Here is a 12,045-nt window from a genome sequence, read left to right as displayed (position 1 = left end):
CTTCAAGTGTCCCTTCTTCTCTGCAGTCAAGCCAACCTGGTTCTCTCCCAAGTAGCACTTGGGAGGCTGTGGACGAGCTACTTCGCTGCTCTTTGCCTCAATTTTCTCATCTGTAAAATGAGTGTAATAATAGCATCTACTTCATAAGTTTGTACAGATTAAACGGAAGAACGTTTTGAAGCTCGGTGCCTGGCTGATAGTAAATTCTCCAAAAACGGCAGCTATGATGACTTGTAGCAGAAACATTACTCTGGCTCAGACTGCCTCCTGCGCCTGAGAATCTGGCATCATGGCGATATTCGTCCTGGCTTTCATAAAGAACGAGCAGATAGGATGCTATTCTTGTGGCCTGTTTCTCATGTATCTAATTATGGCTACCTGAGTGTTGTCTCTAACAAAAATGAGTTGCTCTTGTTTCATTGCAGACAGTTGCATCTATAAAAAGATTTGCCCGTTTAATGGTGGCTCTTTTTTGGTTCAACCCTCTGCATCAGATTTCCAGTTCTGTTGGAACCAGGCTCCCTGTGCGATTGGTAAGGAAACCCTTTATCATCATGTTCTTTCCCGCTCAGTAGACATATCTGAACTGTTCCATCCTATGTAGGCAAACTGACTGGCTTACCGCTAAATTGCTATGAAGTATGTAAGTATAGTGAGTACTCAAAGCCGCCTTCTTCTTTAATTGTTTTTCATTTTGTTCCCCTTTGGGGACTATTGTCTTCCACTGTTCCTCCCAGGTCTTCTCAGTGCCTGAGCATGTGAGCATTTGAGAGCAATTATATATCAGTTTCAGTAGATCTTGAACAAGATCTCCAGCCTTAAAACTCTGACAGACTTGGGGGAGGAGCACAGTGCACTTGGCGTCCTTTTTATACATTTTGAAGCTTGAACGTCTAGAATTACAGAAACTCAGGCACTTTGCCTGCCCCTGAAAACTCAGGACGCGAGTGGCGGTGCTTCGTTTCTGTGATTCAAGATCCGCAGCTGGGCATCTGCCTGGGGAGAGTCAGATCAGAGCCAAGAATCCTAGCACTGTTTTCCTCAGAGTAGAAGGCTTTGTTGATAGGTAAACATGATAAAGTCTTGAGAGGAGAGCAGAGGAATGGCTTTGTTGATAGGTAAACACGATAGAGTTTTGAGAGGAGAGCAGAGGAATGGATCCAGACACTCGGAGGATGGGGTCGGCTCAGATGCAGATTAGTTCTGGTAAAAAAGGGAGGGAAGGGTTGGAAACAGCTCTAGGTCTGAGCCACGGCACTGCACCGGGGGCCCACTTGAGAAATCAAGGCTAGAGGCGTGGGTGTGGCAGGAAGAGTCAAGGTGAAGCCAAGAGAACGGATGAGTCGCCAAGGAGAGAGGGCAGAGGGAGCGGGCCAGCGTGAAGGAGAGAGTGCGAAGTGGCCGGTAAAAAAGACAAAGGTGGGCTCACAGGGCCACTGGGGCAGCTGTGGCACCTGGAAGTCATTAAAAAGATCTCAAGAAGAGAGGCCAACGTTTAACAAATAACTCAGCAAACCCACTGAACCCGAGGGACACTGTGAGGGGCAGTCCCTGCCCAGACACACAGACAGGAGGAGCATAGGGGAGGGTGACCCAGAGACAGGGAATGAAGAAGGAGTAAAGGCTAGGTTCCCGGGTGGAAGGCATGTGCGAAGGCCATGTCAACCTGCAGTCTGGACCATAGGGGGAAGGTCTCCAGGACCTGGGTGGGCGGTGCGACCCCGGAAGATCGGGTACAGGACTGCAGCAGGAGAAGGGCACAGGGAGAAGCTGGGACAGTGCACACGTCACTGGGCAGAAGCTTGGCAGCTAAGGCAGGCTTTCCTGGAATTGGGGGATATGCACCCGTGAAGGAAGAAGAGAAGCAGCCAGAGGAAGGGGAGAGATGGGAGTTGCCGGAGAAGCAAGGGGGATGTGAGAGGGTCCTGGCAGCTCCACAGCCGCAGGCACAGGCTGGGAACTGACGCCCCATTGCCTTGCAGTCTGTGCGTTCCCCTACCTGCTGGCCTTCACCACCGACTCCATGGAGATCCGCCTGGTGGTGAACGGGAACCTGGTCCACACGGCCGTCGTGCCTCAGCTGCAGCTCGTGGCCTCCAGGGTGAGTAGAACTGGGGTTTTATTTCTGTGTGAGGGGCTTTGGGCACCCCCAGCACCATGAGGTTTCAGGCGGGCGCAGACATGTTCATGGTGAGGCTGACATGCCAACACCTCGTGAGTGTTGAGATGAGAAAGCTGAAAACAGGCTCATGGGTTGGGTTTTCCTGTGCGAGTTCCCTTGGGCTTCAAAATGGCCTCCTTAGTGTTAAGAGACTCGTCGGTGCTGGTGGCAGTTGGGGAGCGCCCAGCTGAAAAGAGAGACCCCCCCCATCAAAGCCTGGGTCCCTATTGCCCTGAAGAAGAGGCCAAGTCTAGAAAAGTAGGAGCTTGCAATGTTCCTTTCTTCCTTTGCCGCTGTCTGTCCTCAGTTTGAATTTGTGTCCCACAAACTATGGCTGACAGACTAATTCACGTCTGGTAACAGAATGTGACCAAAACCGAAGGATGCAGGAACGACGATCGTCCAAGCTGTCTTCTACTCCTGGCGCGTAATCCAGCAGGTCTTGTTCTAGTCCCCTCCCCCCAGTCAGCCCCACACCCTCTCCCTGGCTCGCCAGGCCAGGCTGGTGCCTGCTGCACGCCTGGAGCACTTTTCCATCCTGACCTGCATCACGTTTGGTGGTGGGTGACTGCGTACTTTCCCCACCGCACTGACAGTTCTGTGAGAGCAGAGACTGAGCATCTTATTCACTAACGTAGCGCCAGTGGGGTGCTGGTACGTGTGTAACTACCACCAGCCCTCTGGAAAATGGGTGTGTGTATGTATACACACACATATATGGACATCAGTTGATTACAAATTTTACAGATTATAAAATGTAAATAGCTTACAATTTACAAATAATAAAATATACAACGCTTTTATCTTAAAAGTCCATTTAGCCAACTGGCTCTCACAAAATGCTTTTGTTAATTTTGGCTGAATTCCTTTCTCCGTAGCCAAACTAATGCTGCAGATCAAGCACAATTCTATGGTTGGAATTATATCTCCATCCGTTCTTCTTTTTCCAAGTTTGTTGTCATTAAATCTGATGTGTGGGGCTTCCCTGGTGGCGCAGTGGTTAAGAATCTGCCTGCCAATGCAGGGGACACGGGTTCGAGCCCTGGCCCGGGAAGATCCCACATGCCGCAGAGCAATTAAGCCTGTGCGCCACAACTATTGAGCCTGCGCTCTAGAGCCTGCGAGCCACAACTACTGAGCCCACGTGCCACAACTACTGAAGCCCGTGCACCTAGAGCCCTGCTCCACAACAAGAGAAGCCACCGCAATGAGAAGCCTGTGCGCCGCAACGAAGAGTAGCCCCCGCTCACTGCAACTAGAGAAAAGCCCACGCACAGCAACGAAGACCCAATACAGCCACAAATAAATAAATAAATAAATTTATTTTAAAAAAATCTGATACGTGATCTATTAAACTATTTTTCACTCTTGTACAAATCATTAAACCAAAACTTCTCTCAATTTTAGCTTTAGATTCAACACACTTTTAATTTTAATCTTCATTATTAACATTTTCTTCATCACTGTAAGTCTAGACAATCAACAAAACAACAAATCAAGCTCTGATCTGTAGCATTTGCCGATTTCCATGGTGTAAACAGTCCCACCATGACTGATCTCAAGCTCCCCGTGTGACACGATGGAACACAGCGTTAGGAGCCGCTGTTACACAGCATCGCCCCACCCACCCAAGACAGTGTTCATGTAAATTACCTCAAGAGCTTGGAGAATACTCAAGGTAGTAAAATAATTAGGAATGGCTGAATTTTGATATTTAGTTCCTTTGTTTTTTAATATAATTTAAGTTTAATAATGGCTGTGTTTAGCAGCCGGCTTGCAAAATCCCTGAAACTCAGTGTCCCTGAGTCCACATACCACCACCGTTACCCCAAAACCAGCGCATCGAGGGTGTGCTTGAGTATTTGCTGAATCATGAGAACCCATCTCCCCACCTGTGACATGGTCTGACTGAATCCCAGACCCTCTCCAGTTCTAACCTCCAGGTGCCCGAGATCCATGTCGGGGGAGTGTGTTGTGTCTGTGTTTGCAGCAGGTGTGTGGGAAATTGACTCTTTTCTATTGTGTATCAGCAAACAGATAAGTGGGTGAGGTGAGCGCTCAGGAAACGTCTGAGTGCAGAGCTGGAAGCCGCTTCCCCGGCTCGTTCCTGCACCACAGTCCCCGAGTGAGGGGGGGCAGTTGGGGGCCCTGCAGTGATGACAGAAGGGCCGGTGGGTGCAGGGCCTGTACCAGCAGGTGGCTCAGTAACGCCTTCTCTTTCTCTCTAGTCGGATATATACTTCACAGCAACCGCATCTGTGAACGAGGTCTCATCCGGAGGCAGCTCCAAGGGGGCCAGTGCCCACAATTCTCCTCAGACACCCCCGGGCAGAGATACTCCAGTGTTTCCTTCTTCCCTGGGGGAAGGTGAAGTCCAATTTTTACTGTCTTATGATAGATAGTTTTGATCCATTCTGATTTCTCTAGTTCATTGTCAAATACTGACATGTGACTACTGCCGAAGGATCTCACTATTTGAAGCCATAAAAAAACTTGCAGTGTGGTTGCATTCTTAAGAAACCTTGTGATAATGCCCCCCCCAAAAAAATCCCATTATGAAAACAGTTGTTGCAATGGGGAGAAGGGAGCTGAGGGCTAGAGAGATTCCAACTTGCCCCAGCAAGTTATCTTTCCTTCAGGGATGTTAACAATATAGTAGGTTTTTATAGCTTAAAGGACATAGTCATACACGCACATTACTCAGCACCCAGCTTTCACTCTGCCTGGCTTCACCCTTGAACCCTGCCCGCAGGCCTTTGTTGTGGTTACTGCCTCGTGCTTTTCCTAACTTCTCACCACATAAGTCGTCACTATGGCTCGTTGTCACGAGAGCTTGAAGCTCCCGAGCAGGACAGCTGTGCTTTTCTTGTCGACTCCTTTCTCCTGTAACCAGGAGTGGGTGCGTTTTTCCCCATTTACCCATGAACACGATGCCCTTAGAAAACAGAGCCGTCGGGCACCCTCACTTTATTGCCCCCAATGAGACTTGGGAGGTCAGCCTGCAACATAAACTCTTCCTTCATGCTAACTATGTTGAGGACCCAGGAATTATCCTCTTGTGAATAACATGAGCTCTTCTTAAAGTTCTGATGTTCTTTTCAAACTCTTATTTCAGGTGAGATTCAGTCCAAAAATCTGTACAAGATTCCACTCAGAAACCTGGTGGGCAGAAGCATCGAGCGGCCTCTGAAATCGCCCTTAGTCTCCAAGGTCATCACCCCGCCCACCTCCATCGGCATCGGCATCGCGGCCATTCCTGTCACTCACTCCTTGTCCCTGTCCCGCATGGAGATCAAAGAGATAGCAAGCAGGACCCGCAGGGAGCTGCTGGGTAATGGCTCTCGATTCTTGTGTTTGCACTGTTTGTAAAGATACCCGCTGGTTTTATCTGTGGATATTAACTGTCCTCAAAAACAATGAGCACTTTCATAAGGGATTTATAAAGAAATTATAGTGCACCTGCACCGAGGAATACTATACCTCATTTACCCAATGACAATGATGTGTCAATCTGTATTTATTGATGTGGAAAGTGCCCAAACCATGTTCAGGGGGGAAGGGCAGTTTGTAAAACAGTGGGTCTAGTCTGATATGACTTTTTTAAGCATAAGTATCTACCTATGTCTAATTTCCTAGGAAAGTGTCCAGAAGGGTTTATATCCTGAAGTCCTCAGATAACATTTCACATCCGTATATCCAAAATTTTAATTTACTTGGGTTTTTTTTTTTTTTTCCATATGCTTTGTTTTCTTGCACGTCTGTGGTACAGTTCAGTTATCCTTCTCAAAGCCCCTGGACTGTGGGGCAGTTCTATGGGGATGGTAGAGATGTAAGATCTTTGCTGTGCCCTCCTCTCTCAGTTTACAGGTGGGAGACCAGACCAGAGAAGCATAAAGCACCATGATGATTGTGAAAACGCTAGACTGTTATAAAGATTTTTGTTCAGAATTTTGAAAACAAAATGAGGAAAAATGGAAATGTTATTTCAAACCAGTAAGAACTGGTTTGAAAACTTGAATTGGCATCTGCACGGCATAAAACTGCAAGGACAGCTGGCCTTGGCACATGCCTGTCCTGCAGTAATGTTTCCTGACCAACTAGAGAAGGGGATTCGGACCACCTGACAGGGCAGGCCTTGACATTGGCAAAGGCAGTTGGTTTTAGAAGCTGGTGCCTTCCACGGCACTCTTTAAACATATGCGTTGCTATTTTTAACCCACTATACCCTCAGAAAGCTTGATCTGCCAACTACTATTATATAAACCACTGTGCTTTTCAGAAATTGAATCTCTGAGCTGGAGAATTACAGTTTCCAGTGGTAGGACTGTAGATTTTCTCTCCGTCATTAAACTCCTCTGACTCTTTTTTTCCCAATACATATATTCGTTCTAATCAGAAGAAAATAGACCTTCTACCAACAAGACAACAAGAAAACCATTTAAAAATATAGACTTTATCATCATTCTTCCTGCCTCGATCCCAGTAATGTACCAATACCCAACCAAGAGGAAAAGGGCATTTTCTGTCTCTGTGGCAGCCCTGTGGTAATGACCTTTGACCTGTGATTCTCCCCTGCAATCCAGGCCTCTCCGATGAAGGTGGACCCAGGGCAGAAGGAGCACCAAAGCCCAAGTCAAAAGCCCGGAAGCAGGTGGAAGAAAACCAAGGAGGCCCTAAACCAGGGACAGTGAGGTCAACTAGCAGCGAAAGGTAAAGAGGGACGCAGCCCCCAGCAGCCCCTTCTCAGGGTGGTGGCCCCTGAAGTCACAGGACAGCCACAGGGCCCTTCCTGCTGACTGAGGATGCCATGTGCCGGCCCCTTCGGCCAGCCACAGCAGAGGGTTAGCAGCCAGCTCCTCCCTGAGGATCCCTAGAGAACACTGCCTGCCAGGGAGGGGCCCAGACAAACGGGTGACCTCACTAGCAATCCAACAAATGCACATTAAAGTACACTGAGACTTTTTTTGCTCGCCAGATTGACAGCGAGTTTTTAAAACAAGAATGCTCAGTAGGAGTGACAGGCGCTCTCCAGTACTTGTGGTGGGCGTGGAAACAGGTACAGCCTTTCTGGATGGCCGTTCAGTATCACGCGTCCATGAATATTTGTTGAATCCCACTGATTTGTCCCCTGAGGTTCTCTGTGTCCCTTGATAACATCTTGCCTGCTCCTGTGTGGAGGGCAAGGGGGCACGTGTCCAGGCTCCATTGAGTCATTCAACACACATTCTTGGAGCACCTGGCACTGAGCTGGGGATATGGAGCTGAACTTCAGGGGTTCACAGGCTGGTGGGAAAGGCCAACAAAGACATTCTAGGAATTACAGCATTCCAGGGTGGCAGGTGGTGCAGAAGAATGAGGGATGCCATCACACCACACCTGGGCCGGGGGTGGCGGGTCCCAAACATCAGGAAAGGCTGAGCCGGGTCTCATAAAGCAAGCAAGCATTAGCCTGGCCCAGAGAGGGGCAGTACTCACTCACGCTTTAATCCAATGCACTTTCATTGAGCCCCTACTGTGTGACCAGGCCCCTGCCCTCGTGGACTTTACATTCTAGTGTGGAGAAACAGATAATAAACCTGTGAACAAATAAGCAAATGCTATCATTTCCATTAGTGACAAGCACTGCAAGGAAATCTATAAGAAGGTAGTGATGGGGGTGGGGCAGATAGAAGGTCTACTTGAGGTGGGGGCTGGGAGTCAAGGAAGGCTTCTTGGAAGAAGTGGCATTGAGCTGAGCTTTGAATGAGAAGGAGCTGGGGGAACAGCCCCTCTGACAGCAGGAATAGCAGGGGTAAAGGCCCCAAAGAGAGAGAGAGAGAGAGAGAGAGAGAGAGGGAAGAGAGTGGGTCAGCTTGAGCACAGACAAGGATGCAAGGTCAAAAGCGGCCAGAGGCTGGGCCGGGGCTTCTACAGGCTCCATGAGTACTTGTTGAATGAATGAACTCCCTGAATTTGGTCAGATTGGTTTTGCAGGTATCAAGAGAATAAGCGTCCTGAATGCAGGAGAAAATAGAGAGGGCGGGGGTGGGCTGGGAGGAGGCTGGAGGGGTCAGGCCGTGGGGAGCCAGGGGAGGGTTTTAGACAGAGTGACATTATCCCGATTTTCCACACAAACACCTCTGTGTCACCGCTGGCCTTTAAAACCCATAACCACCCATGAGATCGGGCTGTCTGCCTGCAGAACACCAGCTCTGCTGGGGTGGGGGTCACTCCTGCACTTCCCCACCTCTCCCCCATAATGGCAGGGGGAGGGGGAGAAGGGCTCCCGAGTTTAGGGGAACAGGAAACAGGGCAGCCAGCTCAGCAGTGCCCCAGGATCCGTTCACAGTGACTTTTCTCCTCTAGGATCACGTCGAGCTCCTTGGAAAGTCCTTCCACTTCCGAAGCCAATCCCGAGGGGCGTTACCAGTCGACAAGCTCTGACCCGGACCCTGTGGCTGAGAGAGAAGGCAGCCCTGTCTGGGGCAGCAGCCCCTTTCAGCTCACAGCTTCCTCGGACGAAGACATTATTGACTTGAAGTAAACAGAGTCCCAGTCGAGTTTGCCATCTTTAATTTTCTTATGGACGTTTATACTCTTTAACCAGTTCCGACATCAGTTCTCAACAAAATGTGGCTTTTAGCCTGTCCGTGGTCTATTGGACCAAACCTTCTGCACCCTCGGCCAGTTTGGGTCACTCTCCAATGTCCGGTGCCATCTTAACCTTTGTTTCTTTCTGTTCAGGAACCATCAGTACCCTTGTAATTAAAGGTGGTAGATTTCATTGAGGTTTTAGATTGAAACTTTGAATAAATCAAAAATGTTCATTCTTATTTACTGCAACCTTCTCTTATATTTTATATACTTAGATGGAAAAGTTATTTTTTCATTACAGTTTTGTTTTGTCACATACTGTGTTTCTTTTATAAAGAAAAGCCATTGCTTTGAAAATTTATTATAAATAAGTTTTCTTTCTGCACCTTTGGCCCCTGTTGCTGTTTCAGTTCACTGTGATTGGAACCAGCTGCGTTTCTGCCTACAGACTTTTGAGAAAAGCTGAATTTTTAGATCTTCGAAACTCCTGCTTCTTTCTCTTTGTGTCTCACAAAAAATAGTAAGGTATAGGAGCCTGTTAAAGAGTCTTAAGATTTTTGGGGGGGGTTATTGTTATTGTGAAATCATATAACCAAGAAACAGTTACTCTCCATCATCAAAATTATCATTCTCAAATTCCCTCCTCTTGTTCCAGTCTGCTTTGCTCTCTCACATGAACCAAATGATTATCCTTCCTCTTATCATGTATCTGCCTTCCGTTGCTCCCTCCTTAAAGTGAGAAGAAGATGTGAGTTTGGGCAGGTGGGAATGCAACAGTGAGATGTCAGCCTCTAGCCAGGGGAAATCAAAGGAGGGAAACCAAGTTTCGCTGATATTGTAACAATTTTAAGCGGTGTGAAGAAGATAATTTACTTTTGGCTTTAGTCTGATGGATTCCATTTTATTGTCTCGTCTTGCCTATATTACCCATCAAAAGAAACCTGAGATCATTTGCCTGTTAAAGTGGCTCTGAGGAGCTCTTCTGCAGGTCTTCTCACTAGGTGCAGAGGCCTGCACTTGACATGACCTTGATCTGATAGATTTCACACACGTTCTGGACCCTATCTCCTTCTGGGCGTTGCACACTGTGGGGAGAGCTCCCCTCTCTGCCTGTGGCACAGACGGTCCAACATGAAGCATCCGAGCTGAAGGCTGCCTGGTCCCCTTCAGCAGAAGGCAACAAGATCAACTACATACTGTATCTCAACCTCACCTAAAGTTTTGTGAATTAGATTTTATTATTCTTGCTTTTCAAGTAAGGAAACTGAGGCTCAGAAAGGGGCAGTGATTTGAACCTGTGAGTTCTCTGATCCCAGAGCTGTGCTCTCTCTCTCTCCCTGTCCACCATACAGAGCCAGGCTGAGAGCCTTGTATCAGTTGAATCTGCCTGGTGTTTTTCGTGTTAAAATACTCTGTAAGCGTCATGAGCTTGTATGTGTGTCTTTCCTGTCATTTTTCTTTTTCTGAAGTTTCTTACTTCTCAGCCTGGAATAGAAAAACCAAGGGCTATTTAGACCATTCTTTCAAAGAGATTGGCAGCAAGTGGCACCCCACGATTTGACAAGAGTCACAGATCTGAGGAGTGGATGTAGAAACGGCAAGAGGTGGGCCCTACTAAACAGACTGATGGTGCTTAGCTTACAAAGGGGGCGCGGGAGGCTGACCTGGCAGCAGTGTCTGCTTACAAAGGCCGAGAAGTGAACACTGCACACTCACGGGGAGGGAGATGACCAGCCAGAGGGCGGGAGTAGGTTTGTAGGGATCCGTGGCTCAGAGGGCTGGCTGGCCTTAGCTGGGCTCGAGGATCACCCTGTTTACAGAAGCCTCTCTGCATAGCCCTCAGGCTGAATTGCAAAGTAAACCGTCTAAGTGCAGCGTTTGCCCTTGAAGTCTGAGGCATCCCTCCTCTCTGCAAACATCAAGTACCCACTGTCTGGAGCAGGAGATCATGTCCATCGGGGGAGGGAGAGAAGTAAACAGGTGATCACAAGCAATGATAAGTACTAAACATTTATGACTGGAGCACAGATGCTGAGGAAGCACAGAGGCGCGGTTGCCTGTTTTGAAAGACAGTACTATCAGGTGACTGCACTATTCATACAGGCTAGCATTTGAGTACCTGGCATGTGCTTGGTCTTTTTATATATTGCCCCTACTCAAAACCCTCCTGCAAGATAGTTAACTGTCATCTCCACTTAGAGATGAGGAAACAGAGGGCCAGAGAGGGATTAGAAGCTAAGCCTATCACTCTCTTAGCCCTGGTTCTTGCCGGAAATACACAGCACTCCACCGCAGTTGCCCGCACCCAGAGAGTGCGGCATACAAACGGCGAGATTCTACAGCGCACTGACTTCATCGTACTCACCTCCAGCAGTGACCTGGGTGCACGCACATAGAGAGGCTGGCTATTAACATCCGCAGGGGACTCAAAATTGGGAGATATTAAGATGAAGATTCCAAAGTCAGGGTTACCTATGAAGTGAGTGGAATTTAACAGGGAGCGTAGAGCTCACTGATTTAAGCCCAGATCAGTCATAGCTATGAGGCATGAGGGACCCCGCCCAACACAGGACCTCAGCACCCGAAGGTCCTGGTCATCGTCGGCAACCTGGGCCTCCCCCCGCCCCACCCCAACCCCGAGTCGTGACGAGCACGGAGGTGGGCTGTGGCGCCAAGGGCCACGCCTCTGCCCCGGCAACGAAGCTGGAGCGCCAGGCTCGGCATCCGAGAGACTGGGCCAGAACCGTTATTTGGAGACTTTCCGCCCTGCGGCTCTACGTGGGCAGAAGTGCCCAGGCACCAGGGCAGCGGTTAACGCCGAACAGGAACCGCAGACCCGACCACGGAGGGGAGTTGCTGCTGCCCAGAGTTGGGGCGGGAAGTTCTGGGCGCGGCCCACGTGCTCCGCCTTCGTCCAGCTCCTAGCCCCATTGGTTGAAGCTAGATTGAGAGGCGGATCCAGGCACACGTGCAATCCCCGCCCTCTACCCTCATTGGCCGGTTCGGTGCGAGGCATCTATATGACCCCGCCTCCGAGCTCGCATCACACTCCTATTGGGTGGCTGTGTGCTCCGGCCCAGCTACAAACTCCACCCCACCTATACACTGGACAGCTCTGTCCTAGGGGTGGTTCCAGCGCTCGTCGCCTACCGGCTCTTTGCTTCCATTGGTCCGTTTTGACTTCAAGGGCGGCTCCTAGCGCAGAGGCGAACACCGCCTTGCGTTCCCATTGGTTGCTCCCATACCAGCTGCCGTTCCGACCCCGCCCCAGAGCCACCACTCACCGTTCATTGGCTGGCTCTGGCCTGACA

The 12,045-nt window shown here is 49.2% G+C and overlaps 1 protein-coding gene across 1 annotated transcript in view; it reads left to right on the top strand.

The window, feature by feature from the left end:
- The window catches only part of GARNL3 (GTPase activating Rap/RanGAP domain like 3), a 154,332-nt gene extending 145,359 nt beyond the window's left edge, over positions 1-8,973 (top strand). The window contains exons 25-30 of the mRNA XM_060154318.1: positions 426-533; positions 1,983-2,101; positions 4,390-4,528; positions 5,277-5,492; positions 6,745-6,871; positions 8,507-8,973. Of these exons, the coding sequence (XP_060010301.1) occupies positions 426-533; positions 1,983-2,101; positions 4,390-4,528; positions 5,277-5,492; positions 6,745-6,871; positions 8,507-8,684 (887 nt within the window). The 3' untranslated portion in view covers positions 8,685-8,973. The remainder of the gene's footprint in view (positions 1-425; positions 534-1,982; positions 2,102-4,389; positions 4,529-5,276; positions 5,493-6,744; positions 6,872-8,506) is intronic.
- The last annotated feature ends 3,072 nt before the right edge of the window (positions 8,974-12,045 follow it).

Source organism: Lagenorhynchus albirostris, chromosome 7, assembly GCF_949774975.1.
Source record: "Lagenorhynchus albirostris chromosome 7, mLagAlb1.1, whole genome shotgun sequence".
In the NCBI taxonomy this organism is placed as follows: domain Eukaryota; kingdom Metazoa; phylum Chordata; class Mammalia; order Artiodactyla; family Delphinidae; genus Lagenorhynchus; species Lagenorhynchus albirostris.
The sequence above is the reverse complement of the archived record's forward strand: the minus strand, read 5'-3'. Positions and strand labels throughout refer to the sequence as shown.